Below are 20431 nucleotides of genomic sequence, written 5' to 3' on the forward strand. Positions count from 1 at the left end.
CATGAACATTATAAAATGAGTCTATGCACACTTTTAAACGAGGATTAAACCTAAGAAAGTCACCTCCCTGATTGACCGAAGGGATTGGCCCGTCAGTCACAGGCTCGCTTCCATGACGTCAGAAGTTGGGCAGTCCCTTCATTACGTAACTTTGGCGCGTTATCCCGCGACTAACACCGCAGGCTTCGTACGCCTACAACGGCGCCACGACGGTTCCGTACCCACCACTTACAAGCTTTACTGAGTATTCATATCCTACCGTAGTACAGCCCGAAGGTTCGGGGTAAAGGAAATCGCGCGTCACCGCACATGACACTCATTGACTGCGTGATAGAGAATGAATGAATGACAATCGACACTAGATATTGCACTCGATTCACGATCACCGTACCTCGACCGGCCTGATGTAGTAAGCTCATGAGCAAGGGAACAACAACAGCAGTCATCAGCTTGGGACCGGCGAACTGTTGTCATTTGTCTGAAAATACGTGACAGCAAGCAAAGATTAGTCAGGACGGCGGGCTGATAGCACTACTTTCCGTGTAAGGTAAGAAAAACGTGATTCTACTCAGATTATTAAAAAAATAACACATTTGTCATGATGTTCGTGAAACACCTTTCCCCGCGCTGCGCTGTAGCTGTCTTAAGCGCCCAACCGCGTATAGTCCCACACGTAGTAAATGATGACTGTGACACAATTCCAGATACATGTACGAACTTGATCTAGAACTCCTAATCTGAGATTCTGAGAAGCTATACAAAATTACAACCCGCGGCTACCATCTAAGGTTAGGGAAAGAGTTCCTTATGGGCGCCTTCCGTATGTCCCCCCCCCCCCCCCACCAACTTGCACAAAATAAACAAACCACTAATTCCCCTTACTATTAATAAACTAGATCTAAATAAAGCCTTAAAGGTTATATGGGAAGTCTTCCCATAAATGGCATAAACCTTTATTTAGTCCCATTTATTAGTAAAAAAAAAAAAAAGCAATCTATCCATTTTTTTTTTTTGCAAACTAGTGGCCTAGTGGGGGGGGGGGGGACATAAGGAACTCTTTCCAAGGTTAGAAAGTCTAGACACTCCTAGATTTACAATGCAAACTGGAATTGGTGAAACTGCGCGTTATAATTTTCATCGTAATGAGCTGCTTAACAAAGTAACAATTAGTTAGACCTAACAGTTAACAGTTGGTTAGACCTACCCTAGATGTGTAGATCTATATTAGTATTGATATTACTTAGCCCACCCCCTCCCTCCCACCACCCAGATTTCATCATGTAAAATTTACAATGTACATGTTTTGTTTAGACCTACAATTGTAGAGCTAGACTAGTCTAGACTACCTAGATCTAGTCAATTTTACAAGAATTCTTCTTCTTCTTCTTCTTCTGATTAAGTCTGCCTCCTTCAGTAGACTGAAGATTCTTGCAGACTGGTGCTATTTACATTATAATACAATTTATTTACAGATATTGACAAGCACATAGAAAATTTGACGAAAATACTAGCCACTGTGATCAACCGTTAGACGGTTTCGAAATGATCCCACAGATGGCGCTGAAACAATTTCTGACGACAGATGAATCCCTCTGTGTGTTCAATCAACATATTGTCTACATATTCTAACGTTAGAGTTGAATATTTAACGTGAATACGATCGACATTGCCCCCATGTTTTACGTTGTTTTGCATTGTTCATCACCAATGCAATGTGATCGTGGGTCTGCAGATATCAGATTTAGCTAGAACGAGAACTAGATCTAGTCTAAGTTAGCTCTGCACTCATTATGAGCTATGACTCATGTGTGAGAGTTCAACCTTGTGAGTTTCACCTAACCTGCTTTTTTATCAGTTCACATCTGAGAATGAGTAATTTCCTGCTCGTGGTCATGGCTTGATTGCAATAACCCAATCTGAGGTCAGTATGATGTGGAAAGAACAGAGCTGCAGAGTAGGCCTACAATTTACAAGTTGTTACTTGTACTGAAGTTGTAGCTAGAGCGGTTCTACACAAGTACAATGTGTAGACTGTAGTACGGTGTACATGTAGGTACTATATTGTGTAGGTGTCTACCTACACACATTAGAATCACATTAGAATCCAGATATGAAAAGGATCACTTGTACAATGTGACTTTTATTATCCACTTATGGTTTGTTGCTGTTGTTTTTTTCATTAAAGAAGAGTTTCTAACAAAAAGAAAACAATCATCTACCATCGACAAGAATCTCATGATTTTGTAGCCCTTGCATTAGAAAAAAAGAAGAAAAAACTCTTTAAAAATGGTTGGGCTATCATTACATTTCAGTACATGTTATGGAACAAGAAGATACATTCCTCTTCATTCTTTGCCTAGTTTATCACATCTACAGTAGTAGTAATTTATGTCTTAAACATTTCCTATGAAACATCTCAATTTGACACCATCAATGTCAATGATACTGGAACAGCTACAAAGTAAACATACACTGTCTCAGTGGCTTTATACAGTGTGGTTAAACCTCCATACTGTTGTCTCTGTTTCAAAACTTTTGTTTTCAAAAGAAATAACCTCTCTATAGATCCTTATAAATACATTCAAGTTGTACTGTAGCGCTGTAATTGTGGTAGAATTATCGTAGACATGGTTCTGCAGAATACAGTGTACATAATTATGATGTATGCGCCATTTGTGCAGACATACTGAATGCATTGTTATGAATGCAAACAACTTTGGGGATGATTGAGAATACATTAAAACCCTCTGTCATTATTAGCTACAGAATGGCAAAGTGGCATTTGGAATCTCTTCCTTTTATGATGTAATATGCTTTAAGGTTTAGTAAGACTCTGTCAGGTACTGTTCATGTAGGCCTACCTTGTTTCAGCAGAGAATTCACGTCACAAAGGAATTTCCAGAAACATGGGGTATCTTGTTTCAGACAAAAGAAAGGAAGAAGATGAAAAAGTTCTGTTTGTTAGAACTGTGGAGATGCACTATTTTTTTAAGAGAAGAAGGCTGAAAGTTGACTTTTATTAAACAACTCATAGGTGACATGAGTAGGGCATGAGGGTGAAAAGATACCTTATCAAAACTTACTGAGGAGCCTTGTTTCAAAAAGGAAGATTAGAAGACAACCTCTCAGCAAGGTGCAATTTTTTTCCCATACAAGGTCCTTGAAGCAGGTATGGCCTCATGCAAACATTGTATCTATACTACTTACAGCTGTAGGTAAATTGGATTTCTCTACCCTCTTGCTGATGTTTTGTCCTTTACACCATACGTACACGTAGGTTGCCTTTTCGTCGTTCTGGAGTGTCTTCAGTATCCACTGCGCTGTTAATAGGATTTTCATCTGAACGTTATCATCGTCGTGGAGACCTGACGGGTATCGAACGCGCCGTGTGTACCTGCACTCTGGGATGGCTTCGGTATGGAGGGCCTACCTCAGACTTCTGCACAAGTATCCCCTTCGAACACAAGCTGTTACATCAGGTAAGCTCTCTCTCTCACCCCTGCAGACATAGAGAGTAACGACAGACAGACAGACAGACAGACACACACACACACACACACACACACACACACACAGCAGCAGCAGCAGCAGAAGCAATTTTCACACAAACTATATCCGTGGGCATATTATAGACAATGTAATGGTTGATGCTCAGATCCAACACACAAGCTTGCAAGGACATACATTCATGTACACATGATTATGCATACAAAATGTGCATGTATGATAAAAATGTAACACCAGGCACTTGCTTGTGTAATGCAGACATTAGGAGCACTGAGGGAATAATTATCTTGAAAGCTCTGGCCTCAATTGATACATCTCCCATTCAATATCTGACTGTAGCAGAGAGTTGATTTTGGAAGAGCAGGTGCATGCAGATCTCTGCTCTTGTCCAGTTACAAAATCTGCTTACTTCCTTTAAATTGTTTTATACAAAATACAAGTATTGATGTGGATGAAAGTGAGCCCAGGGCATACCTTACCTTAAGAAAAAATATGATAATAATTTTAAAAAAATTCTTGTAGAAATACAGTCCATAAAATGGGTCATTTCCCATACCAGATGAAGTAATAGCATACAATGCACCAGTATGTACACACTTTAACTTTGATGACTGTTCTGCTTTTGTACAGATTGTCAAAGGAAGCATCAACATAGCTCGCTGTCCATGTTAGATGCATTGTTGTGCTTCATTTTTTTGTGATATGACTGACTATAAGTACATTGTATAGTATATCCCCAAAAGAATTACGATTGGACTTTCAACATTAACTTTCCAAATTATTCAACATTCTGAATGCTATTTGAATAAAAAATTGAAATGCTATAATGAGTAACTAATTTCATATCTTTCTTGTGTCATGTATTTTCATACCTTACTAATTTTGGCAAAACTGAAAAATATGCATCCTTTTTTACGTAATTCATGTTTAATTTCTTCAGCTGAAAGTGAATAGAAACAAGCACTTACTTTTTCAAAAGAGATTTTTGTGAGAGAACTATAAACAATTTGGTGTTAGATTGTAGTATAATAATAAGGCATGAACACAATGGACAACGCATATCCTAGCAAAACTTGGAGGGAGGAGACTTCTGACATAGTATATGCTTTACAAAGATTCACATTTCTCTCTGACCACTGAAGAGAATCAAATGGGGTTTTTCTGCAAGATGTAGTAGTAAGTTATAGTTGTAAATCATTCCCTGAAAATGCATTTTGATTGATTCACTAATATGAAGATTATCAGTGCAGAAAGTCTGATCGTAATATTGGGGGTTACATATCGGATACGGTACAGAAATTTTGATACTTTTATTCATCACACACGACAGGTTCTCTCTTCATGATATCGGATCTCATCTCACAAGAACTGATCGAAAGAAAAGGCTGGGAGGATTATGACGGCATCCGCACCTTGCGACAAACTCTGTTTGGATTCTGCTTTGCAGTAAGTATTACTCTTGACTTAATAATTTGGATTACATTAACCCTAAAAGGGAAGGAGGGGGATCTGCTCCTCCCCCCCCTTCCCCCCCCCCCCCTTCTTCATGCATCCGCACCTTGCGACAAACTTTGTTTGGATTCTGCTTTGCAGTAAGTAACTTGACTCAATGATTTGGATTACATTAACCCTAAATGGGCAGGAGGGGGATCTCTCCTCCCCCCCCCTCCCCCCCCCCCCCCCCCCCCCCCCCCCGCATTTCATGCAATAATTCTGCAATGCGAGGCTCTCATCATGAGGCTTCTTGACTTTTGTTGTTGTTTGTTTTTTCTTCAAGTCTCGCGCTACTTTTGAGACCAAATTTGCAACATGTGTGCATACTGTTATAAAGCCATGCTCACTTACATGTATGTCATCCAAACCAGATGCAAGTCTGAATTTTTGATCATTTTTATGGAAAACAGTGCTCTGTCATGAAACTCATAAAGACCTGATTCTTTTCTTATATTAATCGCATATATTGACTGATTGTATACTAATTATGCAAGAAAAGTGGTCTGTGACAATTTCTATGCAAAAAAAAAAAAATGGGGGAAAAAAAAGTTAAAAAAAATAAGACAAATACATAACAGTTTCCCAAAACAATAAAATATATAAGAATTGAAATGGCTTTTGAAAGTTTTCAATACATACAATTGTTCATTATGTGAGAATAGATGTGCAATCTCAAAACTAGCCTCTCAATGCTTTTGATCAGTAGTTAATAGGCTAAAATAAGATCTTGGGCTGTATTTGCATGTTAATTAGAATTAGAAATTGACTAATTTCAACAAATTGAATAGTACAAATCATTTGTAGGCTTTTTTGTAGCAATTACCAGATAGCGATTATTTGCCAATTCATTTGAACACTGAGGTGTGACATCACAGACTCTACACTCCTGAATACCACAGCCACACTTTTTATTGTAAAAGAGGTGTAAATACTGTACATTATCTCAGCTATTTAATTCCAATATGCTGTCTGCTTTCCTGTTTTGTTTCAGGGACCAGCAATGTTTACATGGTACAAAACCCTTGACAGACTCTATCCAGGGGCCGGCAAATTGACACCTTTGAAGAAAGTTTTAACAGACCAAGTAAGTATCTTGAACTTCTTTTCCATGCCTAGTGTCACAAGGACAATTTTGTTTGTTTTACATTTACAAAAATGCAGCTACACTACCATAAGTCTGTTGAAAATGAGAAGGGCGTTAGGTTGTCTCGAATACTATGGGTTTATTGGCAACTTAATGCCCTTATAATTCTCAACCGATGGATATTCGGCATGTACAGTAATTCTCCTCCAGTAACAACAACAGACTTTACATGTACTGTACAATGTAAATTTACCATTCAAAGCAGGAAGTCTTTTTGCATGGCAGGGTGGTACCACAATATGTACCAGTACATGTCATGCCATCTGAAGCCCTATCCGGCTACCACACATACAGAGTTAAATCAGAGAACTGTGAGAGGGTGGTTTGAGAGGCAAGAATGTGACTGGAGAAAATAGTACAGTCTAATAAACAAGTAAAGAAGAGAGGGATTTTTTTTTTTTTGAGGGTGGTACAAAGCAATGTAATGAAACATGAGGGTAAAACGGGACATGGTAAGTAGCGACTGGCGCTGTTCTGTGTCGTCTGTTCTTTACTTTTCTTCATGAAATCATTTGTCAATCATTTTATCAATGTTGTCTCCAGCCTACCATCACTTTTGCCATGTCCAATTCAAGTGATTGCTGTGTTTTGAATGTCATGAGGAAATCATTTGTTTTTATCAGGGTTTTTTTCTCTCTTTTTTTATTTATTTATTTATTTATTTTTTTTTGATGGGCAGGGAGGAGTAATGCTGATGTTAGAGAAAGGGTTGAGGATGGGACATAAGTGGAGTAAAGGAAGTTTCCTGTCTGTATTTCTGTGTGGTTAGGTTACATATGTTTTTTAATAATTCTCCAGAACTTAAACTAATTGTTACAATGTTTTATTTTTTTTCCTTTCATTTTTCCCCACCAGACACTTTTCCCTCCAGTATTTCTTGTTGTGTACTTTTCAACTGTTGCCTTGACAACTGGAGTTGAGCTAAAGGCCATTCCTGCCAAACTAAAAAAGGTATGATTCTGTATTAAAAGCCATATTTGCCCCATTTGGTAAAAGTCTTATTTGATTTGAAAAAAAAAAGGTACATTTGTATGTAGCCCAAAGTAGAAAGGAAGAATACAGCCAATACTATAGTGCCATGGAAAATGTGCCAACTATTATGAAAATCAGGCTTGCATGTTCTTTTGGTGTTCCTGTCGTCTGCACTAAAGCTCTGCACCAACTTTTGCTGCAGCATCAAGAGGTGGTTGCCAAGTGTAGAGTCTGTTAGCCTTCTCTGTGTACAGCAGAGGCTAGTTGCAATACTTGCATGCTAACCCTTTGCTGTGAACATGAGAATTTTTGTGGTGTGGAAATTTTTTGCACATTTCGCTCAAGGAGAAACTGTTGGTGCAAAAATGAGAGTATGCAAATATTTGTTGCCTGCTTCAGTTCGACCTCGATTATCCGGCCTCCTTTTATCTGGAAATCTCTATTATCCAGACATGTTCACACAGTGAAGGACTGTTTTTCAAAAATTGAGAAAAAACAGTGACTTTAAACTCAATTAAAATTTCTACAAAACTCACACGATTTACCTAAAATATTCCCGACAGAACTAACATAAATTCACACCACATTATCATCGTAAAAGTAAGCAGTCATGATATATAACTTCACCATAAGAACCACCGTTACAGGTTACGCTACCTGCCTTGTAGCTGCCAGTGCACTGGGACGGCAGCTTGGACGGCAGCTATATACATTAACACTGTGTCTCCCATATCCAGCCAATTCGCTTATCGGGATGAGCGCCGGTCCCGACATGGCCGGATAATCGAGGTCGAACTGTATCACTGATTAATGTCTTAATTTAAATATACGTGAAATTAATCTCACCTGATCAAGTGCAAAAAAAAAAAAATCACATGAAACTACAGAAGTTAACATTATCTTCGCCATCTGTTGCATACAGTGTACATTGAAACATCACTCTTTCAATTTGTTCTAGATAGACAAGTAAAAATAATGTGATATTATTTGTCATCTCTACTGAGCAAAGGGCTTAAGTAAGCTAATTTGATTGCATTTACTTCATCACTGACTGAGTGAAGTGTGTCATTCACCGTCCATCATTTGTTACCTGGTGTTCTTAATTTGACTTTTTATGGAAGGAAGAGTCTTACATTGGCTTGAGGAATTAGTGGGAAATATCAATATCGTATTTTTAAAATGCATGTATATCATTGATCCCACTTAATCAAAGCATTATCAGGAAGAGTGCTGATCATTGAGAAATTGTGAGAAAAATGACATCTATGCCACATGAATGAAGATCACTATTAAATCCACAGTTATGGTACCTCGGCCACACATAAAATCTCGGCCACACATAAAGTTCTGAATGGAGGCCAATTTGCCTGTTGAGAAGGAGGGGGGGGGGGGGGGGGGGGGGGGGGGGAAGAAGAATCTATGAATCTTGGTTTATACATTTTATCTTATAAAATACAGAGTATTTAAAGCATAGTCATAATTCTATCTACTCATAGCTGGTTTGGCTGTAATTGTCTACTTTGCCCGGCCCCTCTTGATCAAAGGAGCTAATGTTTCTCACATACATTGTAGGACCTCCCATGTGAAGTTTACCCTTCTCTCCCCCCCCCCCCCCCCCAAAAAAAAAAAAAATGTAATGTTAAATGGAATTGACTTATTTTCCTGGCTTCCTGTTTTAATTTCAGGATGTTCCAAGCACATTCATGACGGGTATAAAGGTAAGTGTTATTAGGTATATACCACAGAACACTGATCACTTCTAAAGGACTCTTTTTTATGCGGTCTTTGTCCCAACGAGAAATTGAAGTGTTCATTTTTAAATATGTTTATATAAATCAAAGCACTGGAAGTAAACTCACTTGAAACAATGTTTTTCCACTTTACATCAACTTGATTCCTCTTGCAAATTAAGCTCACATACGAGGAATAGCCCATTTAGTGAGGTTGTGCAGAGTCTGTGCACACTGGACCCTGTCATGTGTGCAAAAGACAGCTTTAGAATCCCCTAAAAGGCCCAGTCCCATGTATACAAGTTGAAGTGGAGGCCACCTTTCTTGTTAAGTGTGGGTCCCTCCACTTGTTTCCAGATGGCCTCTGATGCCACACTCAAACCATCTGTATTGATAATTTTCGAAATGTCACTTCAAGTTTATTTCCAGTGTTTGATGTATTATTCAAACATACATCGTTGTCTATTTCAACTAAATGAATGAAAAGAACCTCTATCAATTTATTTATGCTGTAATGTTTAGCATATTCTAAAGTGTTGTTTTTCCCTGATACTTGGGGAAGTACCATTACATCTTTTCATAAGATTTATTTCATTTATTATATACTTAAAATTGAATTTCAGCAGCTGTTTTTTTTTTAATATCTACTTGCTATTGTCAAATTTTGACTTGTAAGAAAATATTTGTGCAGATACACGTCGGGGGTGGATCCAGGGATTCTGTAAAGGGGAAGTGCCTCTACAAAATTAAAGGGGGCGCACGCACCCCCCCTTTTTTTTTTCTTGTATTTCTTTTGCTTTAACCAAAAACAAAGAGGGGACGTGCTCCCGATGCGCCCCTCTCTGGGTCTGCCACTGCACTTTAAGCGTACAAGAGATCAGTAATTTAGGGTTCTATTTTCTACATAATGATATATACATGAACATGTCCTTCTGTTGTCTGGATATTAAAATTTTGATTATCTATAACTGTTGACCAAATGCCATTTTATGCTATATATGCCATATATTTTCCTTTAGCTCAGTTGTAGCTTTTAGTTTTAATAATTTTAACTTTGCCATTGTTGCTCTGTGTCTGTGTTAATATGTTCATACAGATATGGCCACCTGTGCAGTTGATGAACTTCTACCTTGTGCCTTTACATCACAGGTTGGTTACTTTTGTTTTTCCCTGCTGTACCATTATTTTGATCCCCTCAAAACAAAGCAACAACAACAACAACAACAACAACAACAACAACAACAACAACAAAAGAAACTCCACAAACTCTGGGTGCATTTCATTCCCCCCTTGTGATTCATTCATTCAAGCATATGACACTATGTGACGAGGTTGATACCGTTTGCAGACTGTTGCTTAGTCACCTGGGGCAAACCAGGTGGGGTTGGCATCTTCTATAAAGGTTTGCTCTGCAGGAAAACCAGACCATTTATACCAGAAGTCCTGGCACAGATGCTCACTGCTTCAGCTCTCCAGCCATCCGCCCGTAAGTGTCAGTGCTTGAAACAGCAAGAAAGCCTTTGAAAATAGGCAACACTGCCAACGAATGTAGTATGAATTACCTCAACAGTTGTTTAGACCTCACACACCATCCAGCCTGGTGTTTACTTCATCTTGTTTTGCCTTGTTTTGTTTGATGTTATGTTGTGTTGTAGTTTTAGCATAGACTAGCTTATATTACTTTGTGTCTTTGCATGTTCTCTTTCTCCCTCTCTCTTTCTATCTTTCTATCTTTCTATCCTCTCTGTATTTATATTGCTGTCTATTTGTCTGTCCACCCATCTATTCATCCATCTATCTATCCATCTATCTGTTCTGTATCTTCACACTTTGTGTCTTTTGATGTTATCTCTTCCTCTCTCCATATCTATATCTGTCTGTATCTGTATCTCTATCTATCTATCTTTCTTTCTGTCTATCCATCCATCTATCTGTCCATCTATCTATCTTGTTCTGTATCTTCACACTTTGTGTCTTTTGATGTTCTATTTCCATATCTATTTATCTATATCTCTGTCTATCTGTCTATCTATCCATCTATCTTTTTATCTATCCATCCATCTATCTATCTATCTATCTATCCATCAATCTATCTATCTATCCATCTATCTTTCTGTCTATCTCATTCTGCATCTTCCAGACTCCTATTTCATTATTACATCCTTGTTACTTTGATATTTAGTTCTCAATCATTTTCCCCTACTATTGACTGGTCAGACTATTGCTCTGTTTGTCTTTATATTCCTCTCTATATTGTTTTACCGTTGTTTGAAATGTCCTAAACTATCTCTCAGTAATTTTTGTTTCTTTTCTCTTTTTCATTTCCCTTTTTTTTAAATATTCCGTGAAAAATATTTACTGTGTCCACTTTATCTCTTCATGTTTCTATTTTTTGTTACACACACACACACCCAGGCAGGCAAACAAACTCACATTCACACACACGAATTCCACCTGTACACATGTTTCAGTCATTGTCGCTCTTGCCCCTTTGAATAACAAGTTCACCTTCTTATATGTATGGATTGAGTGAATGCAGTAATATCTGTAGAACACATCAGTGAAAGTTTGAGGAAAATCAGACAATCCATTCAAAAGTTATGAAGTTTTAGAAGTTTCTGTGCAGTCTCTGCAGGATGAGAAGACTACTACAGTTCGTGATGTCACATGCATAGAATGAAATATGAATTAGATATAGAGAATTCCCAAAGATTTCATTTTTTGAAAAAAAAAAGCACATTCCCCCAACTTGTTACTGACATATCTTAACCCTAATCAGGCTGGGCTTTTTTGGCTATGCTATATCGGGGGGGGGGGGGGGATTCCGCCCCCCCTTCAGATCTCGCCTATGGAAAGCGTGATCGCGCCGAAAATCGGCACACGTGACGCCTGCGACGTATACTATCAAAATGTATGGTTGCTTTCTCCGAAAAATTTTTCTTATATTTTATATTAATTAATAATTGTAATTTATGCATAAAATCAGTTTTGGGCTCTAAATCACTTATTAATGCTCTAATTAAGCTAATTTCTTTTTAAAAATGTTTCTTGTATCATTCTCCTGAGACATAGGATAAAAAAAAAATCTGTATCGAAATTAATTTCTTATGTATTTGATTGTTTTTTGAATTTCTTATGTATTTCTTTGTTTTTCGACCTTTTGTTTTTTTTTGTTTTTTGGCCAAAATTTGTCACAGACATTTTTCGAAGCTTTATGATGCTAAAATGAATTAATTTCGTCCATTCTAAGTCAAGATATGAATTTTTATGTGAATTAATTGAAAAAACACAATTTGCATTGGATTTGTACACAAAATCACGTTTTGGAGCAATTTTGGGGTTGACAAATTTTTTTCGAACGGGCGTCGCGTCAAAACGGTACGCGCGGGCGCAACAATTTTGGTCTCAAAAGTTGCACGATACTTGAAAGAAAAAAGTCATGAAACATCGCGGCGGGAGCTTATCGCGCTGCGAAGATATTGCGCGAAACGTCGAGGGGGGGGGCGGATTCCGCCCCCCCCCAGCCTGATTAGGGTTAAGGTTAATATTATTCCCCCTGCCTTCTGAAAAAGGCAATTCAAGTGCTCATATATTATGTGAGAAAAAAGAAAATATGTTGAATTTTCTTTGTATTTTCTTCATGAAATGAAATGAAATGAAATACAGTGTATCATTCTATGAAACTTTATCCTTTGAAAAGATTGCCCAATTTTCCTCAAACTTTTCACAGATTTGATCTCCTAATATTGCTGCATTCTCTCAATCCACATGTGCATTACGGTGAACATGTCCTTTATAAAGCATTATCTGTGTTTTCCCATACGGTAGTTGTTCCATATCTTTGTTTTTTTATCATTATTTTTTATTCTCACAGAGTTCTTGTCACCAGCATTGTATCTCTGTTCTGGAACACCTACCTTAGCTGGAAAGCAAATGCTGCCAAAAACAAATGAGGTGACATGGATAAAAACATCCATTATCGTCATCACCATCGTCATCATCATCATCATCACCTTTGCTTTGACAGAACCATACTCCATGAGGTGGTATAAATTTGGTCGGGATGAGGGCTTCAAGTTTTGAACTTTTTTTTTGTGAGGTAATGAGAAGCTGCTTATGAAATATGATAGAGCGTACAACTCTAAAAGAGCAACTCGAAGGTTATTTCATTAAAATTTGGTTTTTGACATGGCTGAGATTTCTAAAAACAAAGATTAATAAGTTGAAATGGCCCAGCCTATCTTCACGACGTACTGTGAGCAGATTAACTATGGTGTACAGAATCATGAACGACTCTGTTGCAATTCATCCAGATACATTCTTCACAATCAACTCATCCAAAACCAGGAAAAATCACGACATGTGCTTCCAAACATACCGCCCCAGGGGCAACATCGACAAATTTGCATTTGCCCAGAGATCCATACCTGAGTGGAACAAACTTCCAAGCTCTGTAGTTTGTGCAGTCTCACCTGAGCAGTTCAAGGAGCTCTTAATGACCCACCTTAAAATCACATCCTGTGATTAAGCCCACACCCCTCCTCTCATCGTGCACACAAGTTGTATTCATCTTCGTGATAGGCTGCATTTTATAGCCCTTTGAAGATTATAGAAGAAGAAATTATGATAACAGGTGGAAAACACTTTTTATTAAGACCACTTTGTTTTACTCTGTGTTTGTTTCATTGTATACACTTTGAATTCCTCTTGGGATTGTATGCTCTTTAATGTTTTATGAGTGGTTTCTTGACATCTCACAAAAAAAAATCAAAATTTGAATTCCGCATCTCAACCAAAACTGTACCATCCCTTTGGTATGCTCACTTCACAGGGATTGTGCAGCGCCCGTCATGCAATATTCTGTTTCTTCCTATCATGCTGCTGTAAAAGCTGATACAGAGTTTTTTCACACTTTTTTTAACACAACATTCTGGGGACATTTTCAAAAAGAAATCTAATGCCTTTACATTTCAGAAATATATTTTGATTTAACCCATAGTGCCATTTCCTCTTAAGGTAAGTGAATACATGTTTGAAACGTATTGTTTGGCAATGAATGGGATACCAGGGAATATTGCACGGATCAAAGATGGATACAATATTGGCTCGAACAAATGCACTATTCCATGGTATTCTGTGAAAATAAAGCCATCCATGTCATCATTATTATCTCATACTTGCCAACTAATAACATTTTATCAGATTCAGTAAGATTTTTTACATTAAAAATACCAAAATAAGATTTTCTGTCAGAGAAATAAGATATTTGAAAAAATATTCGGATATACCTTCATGTGTATTTTCTGAAGATTTGACTGAAAGTAAGATTTTTAACTTCAGTTTGCATATAGAATAAGATTTTTGCAATCCACGAGTAAGATATTTCATCTTGAAATGTTGGCAGGTATGTTATCTATGTTCATTATCTAGAGGAGTAAAGGTAAAAAGTATTGTATGTGTACAACACTCTGAAGTTGACTCTGCACTGAAACACTGAAAAAGAAGTGACTTGCCCCAGTACCTGTGTGGCAAGTTTGTGCGCTTCTGAATTGTAAAAAGAGTTCATGCACTTAGTCAACACTGCACACTGGCACTGGTCCGATGGTCCAGGGGGTTGCTTCATAAAGCTGTTCGTAAAGTTACGAACAACTTACGAGCGACTGGTGATCAGTTTTGATGTGCTATACTTATCAGAATTTCCATAATTCAGCACGAGAACTGATCACCAGTCGCTCGTAAGTTGTTCGTAACTTTACGAACAGCTTTATGAAACAGGGCCCTGGACCAGTAAAAATCACTGTTGGACTGGTAACTTTCTCAGGAATAGTACAGCAAAGAATTGAAAAAACTGGGTACCTACTGGCCCAAATGACAGGTCAGACCTGTAGAAAAAATGGGTTAGTGTGCAGCCCTGACTTTAATAGTACAGTAGCAAGTGTTTGTGCACTCAGCGAGTGCGCACATGATAGACAAGACAAAATATGGTGTACTGCAGGTGTATTGTGCGGCCACTAACAATGGCAGCTTATGGGGAATTAATACATTAGCTTATGTGTTTCATTGGGTATGTTCTGATATTAATCGCACATGAAAAGCAAGCAGACAAGTACAAGGTATACATGTTTTTACTGTGCTGCTAAAATGTCCTATATACATTGTGTAGATGATAATGTACTTTATGGACAATTTATCACAGCTGTTTGAACCTCATTCGCTTCTATCCTGTACATGTTTTTCTGAGAATTCCATTTATATCCATTCAGCCATGCATTCATCCTTGAAGGACAAGTCCACCTTCATATACATTGGGATTGAGAAAATGCAGCAATATTAGTAGAACACATCAGTGAAAGTTTGAGGAAAATTGGAGAATCCGTTCAAAAGTTACGAATATTTTAAGTATCTGCACAGTCACTGCTGGAAGAGAAGACTACTACAGTGTATGATGTCACTTGCGTACAAATATATAATGAAAATAAAAAGAGAATTTCACAAAACTTTACTTTCTGAATAAAGTGCACATTTCTTCGACTTGCTACTGACGTATGTTAAGGGTAGTATTATTACCCCTGCCTTCTGAAAGAGAGAAGTCGAGTGTTCTTTTGTTATGCGAGAGAAAAGGAAATATGTTGAATTTTCTTTATTCTTTCTTTATATCGTTGTGCTCATGTGACATCACAAGCTATAGTAGTCTTTTCATCCAGCCGTGACTGAGCAGAAACTTCAAAAATTCATAACTTTTTAACGGATTGTCGGATTTTGCTCAAACTCTCACTGATGTGTTCTATTAATATTGCTGCATTTACTCAACCCACCTGTCTATGAAGGTGAACTTGTCCTTTAGCACCATACATGTAAGGGTGGGGGCGGATTCATGTCACAAAATGTAATTCTGTAACACGAGAAGACCTCATCATGAGGCTTCTTTACTTTTTTGTTCAAGTCTCACGCAACTTTTGAGACCAACTATGCAATGTCCGCACATACTTTTACGAAGCCATGCCCATTTTGTAACTGCGTGTAACCCCAAAATGGGCACAATTGTTATGATTTTCTGTACATTTTATGGAAAACAGTGCACTGTCATGAAACTAAAAAAAAACCTGATTATTTCTACTATCACTTTGATTGCTTAATTTTATGCTAATTACGGTAGAAAAGTGGTCAGTTACAATATCTTATGAAAAAACAAAGAAAAATAACAAAAGTAAAAAACAATGAAATACATTAGAAATTCAAAAACAATAAAATACATAAGAATTTAAATTACTTTTGGAAGATTTTATGATTTTCAATTGATTATGTTGAAACAGATATTCAAACCCCCCAAAAAAGTAGACTCTTAACCCGTTGAGGACGAGTCCCGACTATACTCGGGCAAGTGTCTATGGGAAATGCGTGTTGTAGCAAAATCAAACCGTCCTCAATGGAGTTATGCTTTTGATTAGGCTGAAATAAGATCGTGAGCTTAATTTGCATAATTAATTACTTGATTAAAATTAGAAATTGATAATTTCAAAAACTCTTATACAATCTTGTAGAATAACAGCATGGGTGTCATGCATGCCAAATTTCGGGGGGTGGGGGAATAGGTTTTGGCATGGCCAAAAAAGCCTGGCCTGATATAGAGCATTAATATATAAACCTGGTGCTCTTGAAGTCAACAACTACAAACAAGTATATTGATTAGAAATCCCGGTGAGGGGTAATTTTTGTTTAATACTCTGTCATTCACATCTTCAAAATTTTTCTTTCTTTTTTCGTTCTCTCCCTGTGTTTGTCATCTGCTATCACAATATCGTCATGCTGTCCTACCAGGGTGCTGGTGGTCAACGTCGTTGCTCTGTTCTGGAACACGTTCCTCAGCTGGAGGGCGAATGCATGCAGTTCCATGGGAGGAGAGGCACAGTAACGAGAGACTTACCCCATACCCAAACTAGATCCAAGGAGAGACATGGTGTGCGCAATAATTTTGTCTTATTGGACACCCTGGCTACATGATCTTGTGGTATTGTGCCCCAAATGGTTTTCGTGGGTTTTTTTTATTTGCATTGTTGGAAGGTGATATGTAATGCTGCATTTATTGGATTTATCTCAACCTCTTTTTTTTTTCATTCACCCAAGAAGTGTTTTTGTTTGTACATTTATTTCTATGTTGTTGGGGTTATTCTTCTTCTTCTTCTCTTTTTTCTCTCTGTAATGGCGTTGAGCGAGATTGTCTTGATATCTGTTACTACATTTCGGTGTCTGTGACCAAGGATATTAGAATAATGTGCCAAATGGCACTTTATTGGTGTTGAATTTTGAGCCTTTTTTTCTGCCCCGTCCATACCAAATCATGTCAGTGCCAAACAGCACATTATTTGGAGCCAAAATTTGGCCACAGGTCTTGTTTAGATGCATACAGCTGTATATGTAAAGAGCTATTTTGACATAAGGAATCAACTGAATCAAGTGGTGTCTTCCTACTTGTGCGGACATAATTTTGATAAGTCCAGATGCTAAAGAATTGTCAAATTGCATATTTTCTGTGCATATAATATGATAGAATATACAAAGTAGGGCATGAGGGAAGACTTTGACAAGAACCTTGTATGGAAATAGTTACTACCATATCAATCTGGTTTTATTTTGGATTTTGGTTGGTGTTTTTTTGTGTTTTTTTTGGGTTTTTTTGGCCAAATTTGAGCAATTTCCTTGATAAAGTGGCTTATACAAATTGTTAATATCCTGCAAGGAAAACTTTTCAGTTATGAAAGTTTTATGACAGAAGTTTACTAGGATGGTGTATATGATCATGATATATCAATGCAAATGTGTACAATACATGTAAATTGAATTATTTATGATTTATCACTTTAATGTGAAGGCCAGATTTCTCTAGCCAAAGGAGAAACATTTTGGACTCTAAGTGATGAATGCTGCAATCTTTAGATACAAGATACCATGTTGTGTGTCTTGGAGGTTCATGCTCTACTTTTTAGATACACATTTCAAGAATCCATGCTGCTCTATCAATCACTGAAATTTTACCAAATCTAGTTTTTATGCCAAGAAATATTTATATGTCTGGATTTCAGGTTTGATGGTTCGTATTGAGCATGATTATTCCATATTGAATAGTCTGCAAGTGCAAAATAGCTGGTGTAATAGGTGAATGGTACTCTTCTGATACACAATACACAGTCAATTCAACATTGGCAAATTTGCAAAAGAAATATTAAATAAGATATGGTTCCAGACTTCTTCATCCCTGCTTTCTAAATTTGATTTTGTAATTAGAAATTGATCCTCCTATTTTTAGAGAAGTTTCAGTTGGGAGGTAATTAAGCTTTTGTTCCCATAAAAAAGCACATCTAGACTTTGTTCATTGTTTTATTGTAAGTGAAGATTACAGTGAACACAAATTCATCATTTGTGATTTTCTGAACTTTTCAGATGTAAACAAATTGTGAAAATGGCTAAAATGCACTGTTAAACATTGTTTCAAGTTCTAAAAATCTGAGCTGCTTGGTCTGCATGCTTCCAAAGTTTCTGTTATTCTGGGAATATAAAGCTATTGAAAAAGAAAAAGAAAATGTAATAAGGATGAAAAGAACAGTAAGCGCAGAAACATTCACAACAGGAAAGTTTAAGGCATTGGAGCAGATTGTTGGGTTTTTTTTTTGCAGCATGAAACTTTCGTGAATCGGCAATCAATGCATTGTGTAGAAGACACTTTGATGTGCATTTCAAATCTTGGTTACTTGTAAAAATTTGCAAAAGTTTCATGCATGCAAAAATGTTTGGTTTTACAATAAATGCTAGATATGAAGTGGTCTTTGGCAAGTGACTGGATTTCGATACCATACTTGATATCCCCCATAGACGATTATGATAAGATAAACAATTCTGTAGAAATATCCACACTATGGTTGTAATTGTTTGTAGATCTTTTGAAAATGGCAACACAATAATCAGCACTTTCATTTGCCAGAGTATGGTTGTTTTTGCTTAAGACTGTGAACATTCATTATACACCTCTGTCATCAAAGTACAGTTGTATTTTTTTTTTTAGATAGACAGAGCCACCATTTTACACACTGTCTTTCTGTGAACTGTTAAACAGAAGAGACATATTGTGGAATGGCATTTTTAGGCTATGATATATGAATATATGTATATATACACATTGTATATAGGTTGTGTGTGTGTTTGTTTGTTTTTTTTTGTGTGTGTGTGTAATCTCACCCAAATATTGATAATGCATGAACAGTAATTGATTCATGAGTCATGCAGAAACTTTGTTGTACAGCCATTTTCTCCAAATCAATTTCTTGTTTGACCTACTAGTGCGTTGTGTGAAACTTATGGGAAGAGAACTGCAGCGTACATGTATTGAATTCAACACCACCATGAAGATAATGCATTTATAAGTTGGTTTCAGAGAGGTCTTGCATAATGTCATATGCTCCTACTTCCTGTCATTTTGCACTGGTACATTTTCAACCAGACAAAATTATTAACTTGCCATCAAAATTTTTGACAGTAAGCAATGCATGGGCGATACAGTGAATTCACAGGTCTCTCATAAATGTACTGAGGTTGCACGTCCTTGTCAATGTGGTTTGGCTTGGATAACCAACTATATAAATGTGGAGACATATACCCAATATCTTATTTGAATTGAATGCCTTCAAGCCAGGATAAGTATTGATGTGTTGATGTTTTCATTGCATCTATAAATTCTGTATCTAGAGGGTTACTTTTTCTGCAGGGAAAACTCTCAATTTTGACCCCTAAAACCATCACACTTACCTTGTTATACAATATCACATTTCTCACTTTCTCAGGGTGCATAACACAGAAAAATATAAAGATCAAGTTGGGTTCTGCAAAACTATTTTGAGAGGGTTTTATTTTATCGTATCTTTGTATAATGGTACCACTGTCAGTTCACCAGAATGTACTATTGTATGTAATCTTCGGTCGATAAGTCTTGCGACAAGACTAGATTTCCACTTGTCTCCCAATGCTATTCTGTGTGGTGTTTCACAAAGCTGTTCTTAAAGTTAAGAAGGACTTAAGTGTGACTGGTGATTAGTTCTTGTGTGCTATACTTATTAGAATCTCAGTAATTCAACACAAGAACTGATCACCAGTCGCACTTAAGTCATTCTTAACTTTAAGAACAGCTTTGTGAAGCACCCCCCTGGTTTCGCAGGGCACTCACACTCATTGACGAGTGAGTTCGCAACATTGAAATGGTCATTATTATGACAAATAGGAGATCTCATTAGGTTTGAAAATGTTGATTGTTTGATAATTCATGTGCAAATGAGTTTCATTGTTTTCCACATATTTCTTTATAAGTGGTGATATTTTTGAGAGAGTGTGTGTGTATATTTGCACATTGCAGTGATATGTACTTTTCATAGTACTTCAAAACAAAGCACAAATATTAGATGATAGATTTAATGAGTGACAGGTTTAGGAATGTGTAATACCATGTGCCATCTGTACAATGATTTTGTTTTGGGTTGTATTATCATTATCGCTGCACGATTGTACAGATATTTACAAAAGTAAGTCTTTTTTTTTTTCT

The 20431-nt window shown here is 37.1% G+C and overlaps 1 protein-coding gene across 1 annotated transcript; it reads left to right on the forward strand.

Annotated features, from left to right (window-relative positions):
- Positions 1–508: 508 nt before the first annotated feature.
- LOC139710167 (mitochondrial inner membrane protein Mpv17-like) lies at positions 509–16759 on the forward strand. Its single transcript, XM_071622100.1, has 8 exons — positions 509–547; positions 3278–3479; positions 4838–4953; positions 5993–6085; positions 7001–7096; positions 8803–8835; positions 9944–9996; positions 16666–16759. The coding sequence occupies exons 2-8, from the start codon at positions 3407–3409 to the stop codon at positions 16757–16759; spliced, it is 558 nt and encodes a 185-aa protein (XP_071478201.1). The 5' UTR covers positions 509–547; positions 3278–3406.
- Positions 16760–20431: the final 3672 nt, after the last annotated feature.

Source organism: Diadema antillarum, unplaced genomic scaffold, assembly GCF_040938485.1.
Source record: "Diadema antillarum isolate AM-2024a unplaced genomic scaffold, OU_Dant_1.0 seq00001506_RagTag, whole genome shotgun sequence".
NCBI lineage: Eukaryota > Metazoa > Echinodermata > Echinoidea > Diadematoida > Diadematidae > Diadema > Diadema antillarum.

Bases quoted from the DNA above. Each gene is read 5' to 3' on its own strand.
- LOC139710167 (XM_071622100.1), top strand. From the start codon at position 3,407: ATGGCTTCGGTATGGAGGGCCTACCTCAGACTTCTGCACAAGTATCCC. The intron at 3,480-4,837 runs GTAAGCTCTCTC...CACACACGACAG, and splicing joins AACACAAGCTGTTACATCAG to GTTCTCTCTTCATGATATCG. The intron at 6,086-7,000 runs GTAAGTATCTTG...TTTCCCCACCAG, and splicing joins AGAAAGTTTTAACAGACCAA to ACACTTTTCCCTCCAGTATT.